General features: G+C 45.9%; 1 protein-coding gene across 2 annotated transcripts in view; it reads left to right on the forward strand.

The window, feature by feature from the left end:
• Positions 1 to 16,005, forward strand: part of LOC137651284 (solute carrier family 12 member 9) — a 126,122-nt gene that overhangs the window by 66,557 nt on the left and 43,560 nt on the right. For both annotated transcript variants that reach the window (XM_068384552.1, XM_068384553.1), the window contains 5 exons: positions 1,188 to 1,437; positions 1,597 to 1,776; positions 1,952 to 2,041; positions 2,437 to 2,644; positions 11,621 to 11,819. In XM_068384552.1, the coding sequence (XP_068240653.1) occupies positions 1,188 to 1,437; positions 1,597 to 1,776; positions 1,952 to 2,041; positions 2,437 to 2,644; positions 11,621 to 11,819 (927 nt within the window). The remainder of the gene's footprint in view (positions 1 to 1,187; positions 1,438 to 1,596; positions 1,777 to 1,951; positions 2,042 to 2,436; positions 2,645 to 11,620; positions 11,820 to 16,005) is intronic.

Here is a 16,005-nt window from a genome sequence, read left to right on the forward strand (position 1 = left end):
CAAGGTCAACTTCATAGGACGAGTCACACCTTCCTCCACACACAACTTATGTATGCCACTCGTTCCTAGCGAAGCAGGGAACTTGTGAGGTGCAGGGGCTCCTTCTCTCAAATGCTACTCACTGAGGGATTGAGTCCCCGGGCAAAGCCGAAGTCAGTAAGGCTGGGGACTTTCCACCCTTCCTAAGGGGTAAGTCACCCAATGTAAATAGCGTGGTTTGTATTTCGGTTACGGAACAAATGACAAATTCGGAGATAATTTGCATTTTTCCTAACCATACAAACCTTAGCTATTTACACAGATTTGCCTGCCATCCCTGGCCCCCAAGTCAAGTCCTACCTCTAAGTGAAGTGAAGCAAATCACCGGTGTGTGGGGGGGGAGGGGTAGCAAGCTACCCTTCCCCTACCCCCCGCTAACTAGCGCGGGGGTAATTAACCCTCATCAAAAACTATTGGCTCGTCATTTCAGCTACGCTAAAAGGTAAACCCAATGTAAATAGCTAAGGTTTGTATGGTTAGGAAAAATGCAAATTATCTCTGAATTTGTCATTTTCAAAAAATTCTTCAATAAGGTTTTATTTTGTAAGATATTAATTTTCTTAGTGTCATTGATTTTGTTAAATACAGTACTGATGTTAGGTTATATAAAAGACTAATATGCATTGTTTGCAATATTTTAGTATTCTCATGAATTGCAATAATTAGGATTCCTTCAAAATTAAAAGCTATTTTCAGGTTTTAGCAATGTTTTCAGTCATATTTCATAGCAATACATTCCTGTAAATGTCTTCAAACGTATGTAGTTTTTAAGGAAATTATTTTTTTTTTTATATACAGAAAGTGGAGATTGTTTGTACTTAAGGTGAAAGGATATATGGAATTCTTGGCTTAGAGAGCAATAGATATGGAAATCATGAAAAGGGAGATAGATGAAAACCAGGTCTTACTGGGAGTTGAGGCAGAGAGAGAGTTAGGCACTGAAAACTCATTTCACATTTGGCCCCATAATGGCAAATCTAAGCTAATAGAGCTCACCATAGTGAACAGAGTGTGGGCAGTACATTAAGGATTAGTAGATATGAGCAAATAAGTAAGCTTATGTCTGAACTTGGTCTGACCATTTAATGTCTTTCATGAAAGTGACTAAGTTGTGTTTAACATCTGCTTCCAAACTTTCTCTTTTTCAGATACCAATTCCATTTAATAACAAAGTTGTATATCCAGGCAATAGTTCGCTTAATGAGAGTTACATTGTGAATGGAACCTACACAGGCTTCTCATTGACAACATTGAATGAAAACCTGTTCCCAAACTTCACCTATGACTATACTACAGTAGATGATGACGACGACCAAGCAACAATGGTTGACTTTGCAACTTTGTTTGCTGTCTTATTCAGCGGTGTAACCGGAATTATGGCTGGTGCTAATATGTCGGGTAAGGAAAAAGCAAAGGATGATGCCAAAATTAACTGGTTTGACTACTTAAATGTGTATTTTGATGTACCTGTCATTTTAATAGGATGCATTTTGTTTACCTGACTGCATTTTATCCATTAGTATATACAAATATGTATCATTAGTTCTGTACTTTCAGGAGAGCTGAAGGAACCTGGAAAAAGCATCCCAAGGGGTACTTTGTTGGGCTCTCTGTTTACCTACCTGATATATTTGCTGTTGTTTTTGCTGACAGCTTCAACATGTAGCAGATATTTGCTGAACAACAACTATACATTCATGATGGCCATCAACTTTTTACCTCAATTTGTTACCATAGGTAAGTTTATTCTCTCTCTCTCTCTCTCTCTCTCTCTCTCTCTCTCTCTCTCTCTCTCTCTCTCTCTCTCTCTCTCTCTCGCCAATTTAAAGATTAAGGAAATTTGTATCTTTTATTATAGAGATTAATGTAAGGCATATATATCTGATACTTCTAATTATTTTTTCCATAACAGGTATCATAACAGCCACTATAAGTGCGAGTTTAAGCAACATTATTGGGTCTTCAAGAATTTTAGCTGCATTGGTGAAAGACAATATTTATGGTACGTTTTATTTTTTACGGGTAAATTTATTAAATAATTTAATGACATTTTGAAATAAAGATCTAATACTTCTGTAGGGATGATTTTAATGGTAAAATAATAAATTGGTTTATTCTTTATAATTATTTATTTTTACTATTAAGTTTTCCTTTTTATGGGATTTTTAGTCAATATTATGATTTTGTATTGAAGAGAATTATGTGTTGAATTGTGTTACTTTCCTGTTTCTATCATAGGAATTTGTATAGAGTTGAGTGTTACTGTTGTTACAGCTCTTACATGAACTTTGACATAAGTTGCTTTTGATACAGCTCTTACTTGCACTTTGACATAAATTGACTCTTCTTTTTCCAGTTCATTTTTCAGTACTAAAGTTTCATGTCTTTGCCATCCAGGGCGGTTGACCTTCTACATCGGAAAAATATCAATAGGAAGTAATCCTATAGGTGCCGTCCTTGTGTCTGCGATATTGGTAGAATTAGTGCTGCTCATCGGTGGGTTGAATGAGATAGCCCAGTTTACGTCAATATTTTTCCTCTTGTCCTACTTGGCTACAAACATGGCTTGTTTGGGCTTAGAATGGGCAAGTGCTCCTAACTTCAGGTAGGTATCATGTTATGAACAAAGTTTGGAAACTATTGTAAGTCAAAATATAGAGTAAAAACTTTCTTGTGACTATTGAGGATTTTGCTCTTTATCCTCATCATCTTTATAAATGTTATTTGTTCCGTAACTGACATACAAACCACGCTATTGAATATGGAGTATTACTTTTGGTGTAGGTGAAATGACGAGCCATTAGAATTTTAACGAGGGTTTACTACCCCACCGCTAGTTAGCGGGGGTTAGGGAGGGTAGCTTGCTACCCCCCCCCCCCCCCTCACTTACACCTGTGCTTGAGCTTAATTTTCTCTCGGCTCGGGTGGTAGTCGGACGTGTCCGCTGTCACCCTCGCCTTCTTTGACAGCCATTGTTAATGCATTTTGCTTCTCCTTTGACAGGTGTGTGTGAAGTTGGCCTCTGCTATGCGAAAGTGTCCTGGATGGTTACCCAACCGCCCTTGTGGCACGTATATGTCGGCGGTCGATACGGACCCTCACACCCTATGTCCTTATTGTAGGGGCCAGCGGTGTGATAGAAATTAAGTGTGTGGTGAGTGTAGGGAGTGGTCTACTTCCCAGTGGGAGATGTTTTCTCGGCGCCGGAAGAAGAAGTCCAGACGGGATATTTCTCCTTCGAAGGTTTCTTTGAAAGGAGAAAATCCCAAGGGCTCTTCTTCCGTGGCCCAAATCTCCTCCGAAGCTCCCACTCGATTGGTTTCTTCCGAGAAACTGTCGAGTGGTAGCGTAGGCCATAATTCTGTTGCCCGATCTCTGGGTTTGGGAGAGGGAGTTGCCTCCCATAGCGAGGCAGCTCCTCCTCCTCCCCTGGGGGAGGATTTAAATATTCCTGTAACTACAGTAATGATGATTTGTTTCAGCTTTGGGCTTTCTTGGGGCTTGAGGGTTCGCCCTCCAAGGAAGCCTTGTTTGACATGATCAGGTTGGGGGCCGCTGTCAAACAATCGCCGACTTTAGCAGAGGTTGATCCTCTGTCTATCGTTGACGTTGTCGTGGCAGAGGCTTCCGATGAGTTATCTCAAACCTCTGCTCCTGATGATCCTGATGTAGCTGAAGGCTTAGTTCCTCCCTCTGTACATCCTTCGAGGGAGGAACCAAGTCCAACGGTCTCTCCTGCCGGTGATTCTCCCCATCGGGGGAGTTCACTCACAGAGACTCCTCTTCGGAGGACTGCTGATGGTCAGCCCGCTGACCCCACGGCCCCCTGAGGGCGTATAAGGCGTGAAGCCCGCCTTCCTCTTCGCCGTAGAGGCCTTCCTTCACCTCACAAGGGTGTTAGGAGGTGCCTCTTCGGTTCATCGTCACCGCAGTCCGCGGCAGAGGAACCTCGCCGTCGTTCTCCGACTCTCCCAGCTACAACCCTGGACCTCTCTGCAGATCGTTTGCGATCTCCTTCGGTGGAAGGTCGTCCTTACAAAGGGCACGCTGACCTTCCACCCGTCAGACCTGCTGACCTGCCGTCGCTGTTCCTGGCTGCTGACATGCTGTGGGCGCCAATGCATCCCGTTGTAAAACGGGCAACGGTCCCTTCGGGGCATCAAGGGCGTATGCGCAAGTTAGTGCATACGTCCCTTACGCATCAGGTCTCCCCTGCGCGCCAACGCTCACCTGCGCGCCAACGCTCACCTGCGCGCAAGCACTCATCGGCAGAGGAAGCTCCTGTTAAAGCGCGCTAGTGCTCACCTGCGCGTCAGCGCTCTCCAGATCGCCAACGCGCTACTGCGCGCCCTCATCCTGCTGCGCGCCTTCATTCTCCTGCGCTAGTGCTCGCCTACGCGCCAGCGCTCGCCTACGCGCCAGCGCTCGCCTACGCGCCAGCGCTCGCCTACGCGCCAGCGCTCGCCTGTGCGCCAACTATCTCCTGCGCGCCTACGATCTTCTGATCTGGGCGCAGTGTGGAATTTAACTTCTTCCCTTGCTCGCCAGCGATCGCCAACGCGCCATCCCTCACCAGCACGCCCACGACTTTGCGCACGCTCGCCCTGCGCGCCCACGCCCATCATCACAGCCGGAGGTGCGCTCTCATGCGCGCCCGCGCGTAAGGGATGTGTCTCCTGCGCGCCCAACGTTATCGCCCGCACGGGCTCTTCGGCCGGACCCTGCTCGCCCGCGTGCGAACAGTCGCCTTCGCGCGCGCCAGCTCTTATCCATCCTCCAGCCCGCCCTCTGCCTTCGCTTATCCATCCTCCAGCCTGCCCTCTGCCTTCGCCAGCCCGCGCCCCAGCGCGCCCTTGCCATTGCCCTCGCGCGCACGAGAACAATCTCCCGCGTGCGACCCCGAGCATTTCCCATCGCGCGAGCGCCAGCACGCTCCCCAGCGTGATCCTCTATCCCCCACGCAGGAGGCTGCAGGACAATGCGCGGCCATGTCATCATAGTCGCATTCCCCCCCCCCCCCCCCCCGGCAAGTGCAGAACAGCGCGCTCGCCGGCGGGGGGGGGAAGATTCCGGATAGGTCCAGGGACTTTTCTTCTCTTTCATCTTTTCAGGCGAACCCCCCTTTGGTAACTCCTCCTAGGGATCGGTCGATCCCCTTCTCTCCAGAGGGAGTTTCTGACAGCGCAGCTGTCTGTCAGCAGCCTTGGTTTGGGTCCCTGGTCAGAGTGGTCATGCAGGCTTTTAAGCCTGTTCTCTATGAGCTGGGCCACAAATCATTAGCAGCTTCTACTCCCCTAAAGAGGAAGAGAGGAGTGTCGAACGTGATAACTTCTCCGAGGGCAAAGCTGACTCCTCGTAAGTCCTTGAGGAAGGCCTCCTCACCCCCCCAGACTTTCACTCCCTCCCCTTCGGACGAAGATTTCCCGTCCTCAGGGGAGTCACACGAGGTGAGGCGTTCCCCCATCGCACCAATGAGGGAAACCCCATCTCGCGCTGGAAAGTCTTCTCGGGTAGGGGTGGAGAAGAGCCTCCCGCCATCGTTGTTGGAGTCCTGCATCCCTCCCAGGAGGGAGTCGAAGGACTCCAAGACTTTGCCGAAGTCATCCTCAAGGCTTAGACCGGAGCCAGCCAAGCACTCAGAGAACGTCCACGAGTCCCCCCAAGAAGAGCCTTTGAGGACAGGAGACTTCGCTGCTAGCCCTGCAGGAGTCAGAGCAATCGTTCTGGCAGGTTCTGACCCTTATGAGGAATCTCAATGGGTTTGCGGATCCAGAGATTCCCCCTCGGAGGGCAAGGACACGGTCTTGGACCGAGTCTTTGGGACTCAAAAACCCTCAAAGGCCAGTGCGGCTTTGCCCTGGTCTCAAGGGGTTAAGAGTGCTAGAGACAAGGTCGAAGCCCAGCTCTCCGAGCTTGCCTCCTCCAGCCGATCCAGCGCCGGCAACAAACTCCTCCCACCTCCTCGTGTCCAACAGAGGAGGTACTTTGACATCGTTGAGGAGACTTGTTTAGCTCTTCCCCTACACCACTCTTTGGGAGAGCTTACCAGGGGAGTCCCGCTAGAGAGACTCCAACCGGCAGGTCTCGTTCTCGGCGACGGAGATCCTTAGCCAGGAGAAGGTAGCGAAGTGTGCCATGCAGGCAACTTCGTGGCTGGACATCTGGCTAGGGTCCCTAGGCATCCTGTTACGTTCAGAGGACTTGTCCAAAGAAAGTACCAGGAAGAGTATGGAGACCTTTTTACTCTCGGGGACTCGTACAGTTGAGTTTTTATCCCACCAAATCTCGAACTTGTGGGCTAATACCATCTTGAAACGTCGAGATGCGGTGTCCGAGAGATTCAATCAGAAGGTACCCAACACCGAGATCAGCAGGCTCAGACATTCTTCCGTTATGGGGAAGAACTTGTTCGAGCCTAAGGACGTGGAGCAGGCAGCTGAGAGGTGGAGGAAGTACAACCAGGACTCTCTCCTACATAGGGCTCTAACATTGAAGCCCTATAAACCTCCAGCACCCCAGCAACCATGTCCTACCAAGACCACGAAACCGGCAGCTGCAGCGAAGACGACGGTGTCTAAGCCCTTTCCTGTCAAGGACAAGAAAGGCAAAAAGTCCTCCAGGGGAAGAAATAATCCTAGAGGGAGCGGCCGAGGCCGCAAACGCTAGGATTGGCAGTCCCCCTGCATGTCCACCAGTGGGGGATGCCTACAAAGTTGCGCGAACAGGTGGCAGCAACTCGGGGTCGATTCCTGGATGATTTCCGTAATCAGTCAAGGATATCGCGTCCCATTCACAACATCTCTACCTCCCCTGACAGCGAATCCAGTGTCGTTGAGCCTCCCTTGCCATAGGATCGGCAAGGGGGCAAGCCCTTCGGGCAGAAGTCCAGACCATGTTGAAGAAGGGCGCTCTCCAAGAGGTCTTCGACGGGTCTCCAGGCTTCTTCAGTCGACTTTTTCTTATAAAGAAGGCGTCTGGAGTCTGGAGACCAGTCATCGACCTCTCAGCTCTGAACAGGTTTGTCAAGCAAACTCCAATCAGCATGGAGACCGCAGACATGGTCAGACGTGGAGTGAGACCGCAAGACTTCATGTGTACACTGGACCTGAAGGACGCGTACTTCCAGATCCCAGTCCATCCGTCTTCAAGGAAGTACTTAAGATTCAGTCTAGACAACAAGGTGTACCAGTTCAAGGTGCTGTGTTTCGGTCTCTCCACAGCACCACAGGTTTTCACCAGAGTGTTCACCCTAATATCGTCGTGGGCACACAGGATCGGCATCCGTCTCCTCCGTTATCTGGACGACTGGCTGATCCTAGCAGACTCGGAGTCAGCCCTTCTTCGACACCGAGACAAACTTCTGGGACTTTGCCAAGATCTGGGGATCATGGTAAATCTCGAGAAGTCTTCTCTGCTTCCCACTCAAAGACTGGTATATCTAGGCATGATCATAGACACCAAAATCTCCATAAAGCCTTCCCATCAGACGACAGGATAGCAAGGCTGAGGAGGGTCACAAGTCCTTTCCTCAGACGAGAAGAACTTCCAGCCCAGTCATGGTTACGTCTCCTCGGTCACCTCTCATCCTTGGCTCGTCTAGTTCCCAACGGTCGCCTCAGGATGAGATCCCTCCAATGGCGACTCAAGTCTTGGTGGAATCAGGGTTACAATTCCCGGACGTCATGATCCCTATGGGTCCTGCGGAACAGACGGACCTTCGGTGGTGGGTGACAGACGAGAACCTACGAAGAGGAGTGGATCTTCTCGTCCTCCCCCCGATTTGATGCTGTTTTCGGACGCCTCAAAGAAAGGGTGGGGGCCCACGTTCTGCAACACAGGACCTCATGCCTGTGGTCAGAATCAGAAAAGTGCCTCCATATAAATCTGCTAGAAATGAAGGCTGTATTCCTGGCCCTTCAATTGTTCCAAAAATACCTGGCGGGTCACTCTGTGGTGGTGATGAGCGACAACACCACAGTAGTGGCTTATATCAACAAGCAAGGAGGTACCTTTTCAAAGCAGCTATCCCATCTCGCAGTAGAGATACTGAGATGGACCGAAGCCCACTCGATTCCACTATCGGCTCGCTTCATTCCAGGCAAGAGGAATGTGCTCGCTGACAGTCTGAGCAGAGCGTCTCAGATAGTGAGTACCGAGTGGTCTTTGGATCATCTAGTAGCCAACAAAGTCCTGACTTTGTGGGGTTCCCCGACTGTGGATCTGTTCGCTACAGCGCTGAACTTCAAGCTTCCGCTGTACTGCTCCACAGTCCTGGATCCCAAGGCGCTCTGGCAAGGTACCTTCCAACAACGGTGGGACAACATCGACGTATACGCCTTTCCCCCATTCTGTCTGATGAGGAGGGTGCTCAACAAGACCAGAATATCGGTCAATCTTTCGATGACCCTTATAGCTCCGCTATGGCGTCACGCAGAATGGTTTCCGGACCTTCTGCAACTCCTAACGGAACTTCCGAGAGAACTCCCACCACGACACAAGCTACTCAAACAACCACATGCCAACATCTTTCACAAAGCCGTAGCTTCGCTACGACTTCATGCCTTGAGACTATCCAGCATCTCCTCGCTGAGAGAGGATTTTCGCAACAAGTTGCGGTCAGGATGTCTGGACACCTGCGAAGGTCATCCGAATCTGTCTACCAGGCAAAGTGGGGAGTCTTCTGTGGTTGGTGTCGTGGAAGGGGTATCTCTCCACTCGATGCCACTATTCCAGCGATAGCGGAGTCCTTCATGTATTTGCGGGATGACCCAGACCATCTCCTACTGTGTCCAGTAAGGAGTCTGAGGCTATATCTCAAAAGAACGGCTGCAGTTCGTCCCCAGGTGCAGGCATTGTTTGTGAGCACTGAGAGGACTAAGAGGAGGGTTACCAAGAATACCATCTCGGCATGAATTCATAGGGTGATCCATCTGTCCCTGAATCCAGACCCTCCTCCGTCATGTCGCCCTAGAGCACATGACGTCAGCGGCGTAGCTACGTCCCTGGCGTTCAAGAAAAACTTTTCAGTGACGCAGGTGCTACAAGCTGGGGTGTGGAAGCGTCAGACAACCTTCACAGCCCACTACCTGCAAGACGTGACCCACAGGAGGCTCGATACGTTTTCTATCGGCCCTGTGGTGGCTGCACAACAGCTGGTTTAAAACCTCAGGATCCTTAATGGACAAGTAGCAGAAGGTTGAGGGCATTGTTACCCGGTCTTAGTCTGCATGAATGAAAAGGTATGTCTGGCCCTTATTCTTTTCTTCATCCTCCCCTCTCTTGGGGAAAGCAGCATCCTGGGTTCCCTGCACAGCTGACCTCGAACCACTGCAGGTAAACCATGTTTCCTTGTATTCCTAGTATTAAGCTAATACTGTCACGTCCCCATACCCTGACGAGGTGGTATTGGGAGAGTCCTAGCCTAAAGTTTCCATCTAAAGGACTACAGGTCAACTTCCTAGGACGAGTCACACTTCATACCTTCACACACAGCTTATGTAGGCCACAGCCCTTGCCTAGCAAGGTTCTAGCGAGGTGCAGGGACTCCTTATTGTTGAGAGCTGACACACTCAGATACTGAGTCCCTGGGCAAAGCCAAAAGCCAGTACTGGCTGGGACTTTCTACCCTTCTTAACAGGTGAGTCACCCATATTAAATAGCGTGGTTTTTGTGTCAGTTACGGAACAAATGACAAATTCGTAGGTAATTTGTATTTTTCCTAACTATACAAACCTTAGCTATTTAATCAAACTTGCCCGCCAGTCCTATCCCCCTTGAAGTCCTACCTCTAAGCAAAGTGAGCTCAAGCACAAGTGTGTGTGTGAGGGGGGGGGGGGTAGCGTAGCAAGCTACCCTCCCTACCCCCTGCTAACTAGCGGTGGGGTAGTAAACCCTTGTTAAAATTCTAATGGCTCGTCATTTCAGCTACGCCGAAAGTAATTACCCATATTAAATAGCTAAGGTTTGTATAGTTAGGAAAAATACAAATTAACTATGAATTTGTCATTTTGTCCTTTTTGGTCATCTTTCTGTCTGAAATCATTTAGGGTCCAGATCCCCATCTATATCATTTTTTTTTTTTTTCATCATAATGTTTTGTCATTCCAGTTTATCAGAGTCACCTCTGTCATCCTTGTCAGTTAAATTAGTAAAATACAGTATTATGATCTCTAATAATGATGCGCTGGCCATAGACTTATAGTCTGGTTTTATTCTTTAAAAGGAAAAGAAAAATCCATCAAAGATTTTATATTTATGCTCTTAGATAAATTTCACTAATCTTCTTTTGATCGTGAGAGTGTCTTTTGGGTTTTTTTTTCTGAATATTTTTATTTTCATTTTCCTATTTTTCCTTCCTTCTATGTACGTAATGTGAAAAACAGGCTGAAGTTGTAGTTTCCAAAATTCATAAACACAATATAGCTAACGAAGGAAATGAAAAAAAAAAAAAATATCTTCGTCACTGACTCATACTGCTAGATTCATAGAGGTGTCCAAAGATTTGCTTTTAAACACACAGGGAAGTACTAAAACATAATTAGATAGTCAAAAACTATTTTCTTATGAGAAAATGTCAAGAATTTGCAGACTATTTGTCAGGAAGAGTAGTTTTACTTCCAAACTCATTATCGAAGTGGTTTTATGCGACTGCAATTTTTTCCCATCTGGGGCTACAACTTAGCAAATGAGGATAACACGCATAGTAATACATTACTGGACATTGTTGATGTAATGTAAATAGTATTAAAGCTTCAAAACTTCTAAGCATCAACTTCTTGTCAATGTTTTATTGTCTTTCGCTTCACAGTTACAACTTTGATGGTTTTTTAGTATTCTATTTTATCATTTTTTATTGTGTGAAAGGAAATATTTTGTAGACAATTTATTAAAAAAGGATTTGTAAAACATCTGTAGATCAATATCTAAATAGCAGTATTTTCCCTTAACTACACCCACTTTATAGCACTCTTCACTACTTTCATCCCACCATTCAGCCTCTTTAGCTCATTACCTCGTAACGGAGTTTCATGGACTTTTCCCAGGTTCAGTTTTAGATCTCATTTTTCATATCCTTTGCATCAGAAATGTATATGTCTGTCCAACCGCTCTCCGCCTCCTTTCCTGGCTGTCTTGATATTGTGCTGAATAACTTAGCAGTTCAAGTACCAGGTCATGAGACTGAACACTTAAATCAGACCAAATCATATGAATTTATTAGCAAAAGTTTCAATATAAAAATCAAATACAGTAGTACCTAATGGATAATATTTCTGACTCACGACTTGTGTTGGAAGTTCAAAACCATGGTTTCAGCCCGAAATAAATTTAAGCGTTTCACAACCTCACTGTCCCTGCAAGCTAGGGATAGGTGGTTTTGTGGGAGGGCATGTAGGTCTGCGTGTTGAATAATCTACAGTTGCTTGGCCTTCCCTAATAATAACTTTGTTGGGGATGGGATTGGGTACTGATTAGATTCTTCTTTGTTTGGTTCTTAGGACATTTTCTTATCCCTTGCCTCTGCCACTCAAAAGATATAATGAAATAAGATAAATTTTTTATCGTTTCTTTATCTGCTTTTCAGGCCTACTTTTAGATACTTTACGTGGTGGACAGCGATTCTTGGGATTGTGGGTAATGGCGCCATGATGTTTGTTATAAGTGCAGCAACTGCAGGGATATGTATCATCATACTGTTAGTGTTGATAATCATACTTCATCTGCAGTCACCGTCTGAACAAAACCAATGGGGTTCTATTTCTCAGGCTCTGATTTTCCATCAGGTTTGTTCTCTTATTTATTTTAAACATTATCTTTTTATTGCCATCTGTCATTTTTTATGAGTAGTAAGTCCCCTAGATAAAAACCTTCAACTCAAGGACTGTCAAAGACAAGAACCTTTTTGTGGTGGTATGAATTAAAAGCAATCTGGATTGCAAAATTAAATGTAATTCATGTTATACAATTCAATTGCCTTGTTTTTAAAAAGCCTTTAATTAGGTACAAATAGCTTTTGAAGTCATTGATACTTTAATCTGGGTATGTCATTATTAGTAGCAAGATCAGCTGACTGAAAACAATGGAGGTTATGGGGGGAGGGAAGTATGAGCTGGATGCATAAGCTAATTACATTGAGCTTGAGAACCTTTTAACATAGGAGCCTACTCTTGCGAGTGCATCTTGTTCTTATCTAGGAGACTTACTGTACTGAGTAATGATAACTTTAAGGATTATCTCGTATAGAAATTGATACTCTGGGTGATCTGATTGAAAAACTTATGCACTGTTGATTTATTTAGAAGTCATATGCATAAATTAAATGGGAAACAAGAATGAACAGCATTTACTTCATAATTTCTTGTTATTGAAGATAGAGAACAAATTACAGTATGTCATAAACAATACTGTAATCTGTTTTTGTTCCTATGCATATATAAACTTTTCAACCTTTAAAGTAAGGTATAACTTCAATAGAGCTTGTATGGCTTTTAAATTCATTAACGAGGTAGTTACCAACAGTTGATGCATGCAGGCAATTATCCCCACCACCCACTTGTCGAAGATTCTTCACTTTTGTCTTTGGCTGTAACGAGTCTAGACTTACTGTTGCACCCTAGCGAGGACTATTTAATCTTTTTCTTATACATTTAGTTTGAATGGTAATTTGAGCTTTGTGTATAATTATAGAATGAAGCAGGATTGAAAGTGTATATTGGACACTTCTTTGGTTTTGATAACCTGCAATGGATCCAATTACTGCTTAGGGACATAATTGTTACAATTATCCCCTTTGTTTAGATTGTGGCCTCCTGCAGGTAAGCAGTTGCATTTAGGAATGAGAAGGCCAAGTCTTCCTTGGTTTTATTAGCCTAAAATGTATGCATTTAAGTCTATGGCTTTGACCCAGGTGTATGCTTCAGGAGCAGGGGGAATTCGGATCTACATCGGTGAGATTTTCAGGTTGAATGGAGTGCGAGGTGATCACTTCACTCCAGCATATTCTGGAAGCTCTTTCCTGCAAACCACCAGTGACAACTGACTTAAGGTAGGCTTTCCTACAGATGATCGTATCAGCAGACTCGTGAAGGTTGCATGACCATTCTTGTCCAAGAGAGAAGTACCAGCTCAGCGCTGGCAATGTCTTCTCAGTCACCTTTCCTGATTGGGAGAAGTTCATTCCTCCTAGGTGCATCCACCAGAGAGCTCTTCATTGGTGTCTGAGGGATCCATGGTCAACCTGGTGGCTTGACGAGGACAACCTCACCAGGGGAATCCCATTCGACTCCCCCCCTCCGGACATGCAACTGTTCTCGGATGCTCAAAGGAGGGCTGGGGAGTACACCTAGATGATCTGGTTGTCTCGGGGTTGTGGACCGAAGAACAAAGGTATCTGCACATCAATGTCCTCAAATGCAGGCAACCTTCCTAGTTTTGCAAATATTCCAAGATCATTTGAGAAGGCACTCTGTAGTATTGATGAGTGACTACACCACTGTAGTGGCCTACATCAATAAGCTAGGGCGTATGGTCTTGCTTCCTCTTTGCGAGCTGACGAACAGGCATACATCTAAGCAACATTTCATTCCTTGGAGTTGTCAGCAAGGTACATTCCCAGCAAGACGAATATACTAACAGACACAATCATTCGCCAGGGATAGGTTGTAGGAGCAGAGTGGGCTCTGCATCTTCTGGGTGCAAAACGGCTTCTTGTCCTGTGGGCCTCTTTGGGGATCGACCTGTTTGCCACATGGCTGAGCAAGAAGCTCCCCCTTTCGATACCCATGTGCAGTGTTCAAAGGTGCCTTCCAACTCCCATGGGATCACCTGGACATCTACTTAGTTCCACAGTTCTACCTGATCCCACCGGTAATCAAAAAGAAGTTGATCACACCAGGACTCAGGATGATCCTGGTGGCTCCCAGATGACCTCATAGTGAGTGGTATCCCAATATGCTTGCGCTCTTTTGGTCAGTGGTAAGTGGTGTCCCGATCTGCTTGCTCTTTTGGTCAAGGTCCCAAGAGAATTACCCCTGTGGCCCACACTTCTCTGTCTGTCGCATTTGCAGAGGTACCACCAAGCTGTGGAGTCTTAGGTTCTTGACATGTAGGGATTATCTAGCATCTCCTCCTAGTGAAATTCTTTCTATGAGGCACCGGACAGATATCTGGATATCTCTAGACGTCCTCTACAGCTTTCTACTAGTGTAAGTGGGCCATTGTCTGTGATTGATGTCTTAGACACGATATTTCTCCAGTCAGAGTAACTTTAGAAAAGATCGTGGATTTCCTCGTCTTCCTTTGCCGAGAGAAGCACCTCTCAGTCACAGCTATCAAAGGCTACTACCCAGCCTTGAGTATGATCTTCCACTTTTTGTTTATGCTCATGAGAAGCTTTAAGTGGTCTTGTCCACTGCGAGACCTCATGCCACGGAGTTGGACATGCCCTTGGTCGTCAAGGCACTTGGTTGTACCCTGCTCGAGCCTTTGAGGAGTTCTTCAGACAGGGATCTGACTCTCAAGATTCTATCTGCTAGCTCTAGCATCTACGAAGAGAGTTGGCAAGTTGCATGGTCTCTTTTTTGTAGTTACTCAAAGCGAAGGGTGAAAGGAGGTTTCCTTCATTTTTGTGCTAAACTTTGTGACCAGAACCCAGCGGTGCAGGACCCCATGTTCGAGTCCTCCTCGAACCTCTTTCTTCAGAAGGCGTCGGGCAGGGATTGAAAAGAAATGCTCTTGTGTTCCGGAACGGCTCTGCAGTGCTATCTGAAAAGGATCCGACACCTCAGGCCTGAATGTTAGAGACTTTTCGTTACTGGTGGGTCCGAGAAAAAAATGTCAAGGAACATGGTCTCTCTCTGGCTTCGAGAGATGATCCTGGCAGCACCAGAACTCACAAATTTAGGGCCGTTGGCACTACCCTAGTCTTCAGGAATCCTGTCAGTGGGCTAAGTGCTGAAGTTCTGTGTCTGGAAAAGGCAGACCACCTTCACAACCTTCTACTTGTGGGATTTTATTCACAAGTCCCTTGACACCTTTTTGCTTGGACCTGTGATGGCTGCTCAAGTTTGGTAACCCACCCAGCTCCCACTTCATACAAGGATACATCTCATCAATGGTAACTTGTAGATATGTCTGGAATGAACAGAAGTGCGACTGGGATTTCTTCATTCTTCTGTCCCCCTTCTCGGGGATAAAGTGGTTGAAACGTTACATCCTGATTGGACCAGATGCTGGTAAGTTTCACTTCAAAGTGCCATTCTTCAAGTTTAAAGGTGTATCTCTACCCATTTCCCCGTAATGAGTGGGGAGATGGTGGCTCTTATGCCAACCCATTAATTATCATACTTGGTATTTGTTTCGAACTGATGTTTGTTATGGGGGAAAGAAATCTCCAGTTTTGATCAGGTACTTGTATACATGTTAACCCAGTTCTTATCAGTCTTTCATCCATATGAAAGACGGCTAAGTGGTAGAGGTGGTCCTCGCTTAGATCAAGTGTTGATCATTTCCAGGGAAGAAAATTGAACCTACCACTTTTGGTTCTTGGGGACTTTCCAAGCACTGAATATTCCTAATTAAATGACAAGGGTTTATAGCAGTTTGCTTTTCAAACGATGGTTACAGCCTAGCTTATAACTAAAATAATAAAAATAATAAATAATAAAATGACAAAATTTTAAAGTAAATTGTATTATTCCTGGCCATACAAACCTGAGTCCTTTAATCCAACTTCCCTCCTCAACCACCCCTTTCAGTCCTGAGCCTAAGATCAAAATTGAGGGCTTTCTGAAGGAAATGGTACTGGACACCTAGCCCCGTACACTCGCAAATTGGATAGCCGCTCGTTATCAAACTTTAACAACCGATTCCAGTTCGTGCTGAAACCATCTTCTTAATTAAAGGATTCGTGTGTAGGGGTGTGAAAAATACAAATTACTTTTAAATTTTGTCATTTTATTATTTATTATT

Source organism: Palaemon carinicauda, chromosome 12 (genome assembly GCF_036898095.1).
Source record: "Palaemon carinicauda isolate YSFRI2023 chromosome 12, ASM3689809v2, whole genome shotgun sequence".
Taxonomy (NCBI): domain Eukaryota; kingdom Metazoa; phylum Arthropoda; class Malacostraca; order Decapoda; family Palaemonidae; genus Palaemon; species Palaemon carinicauda.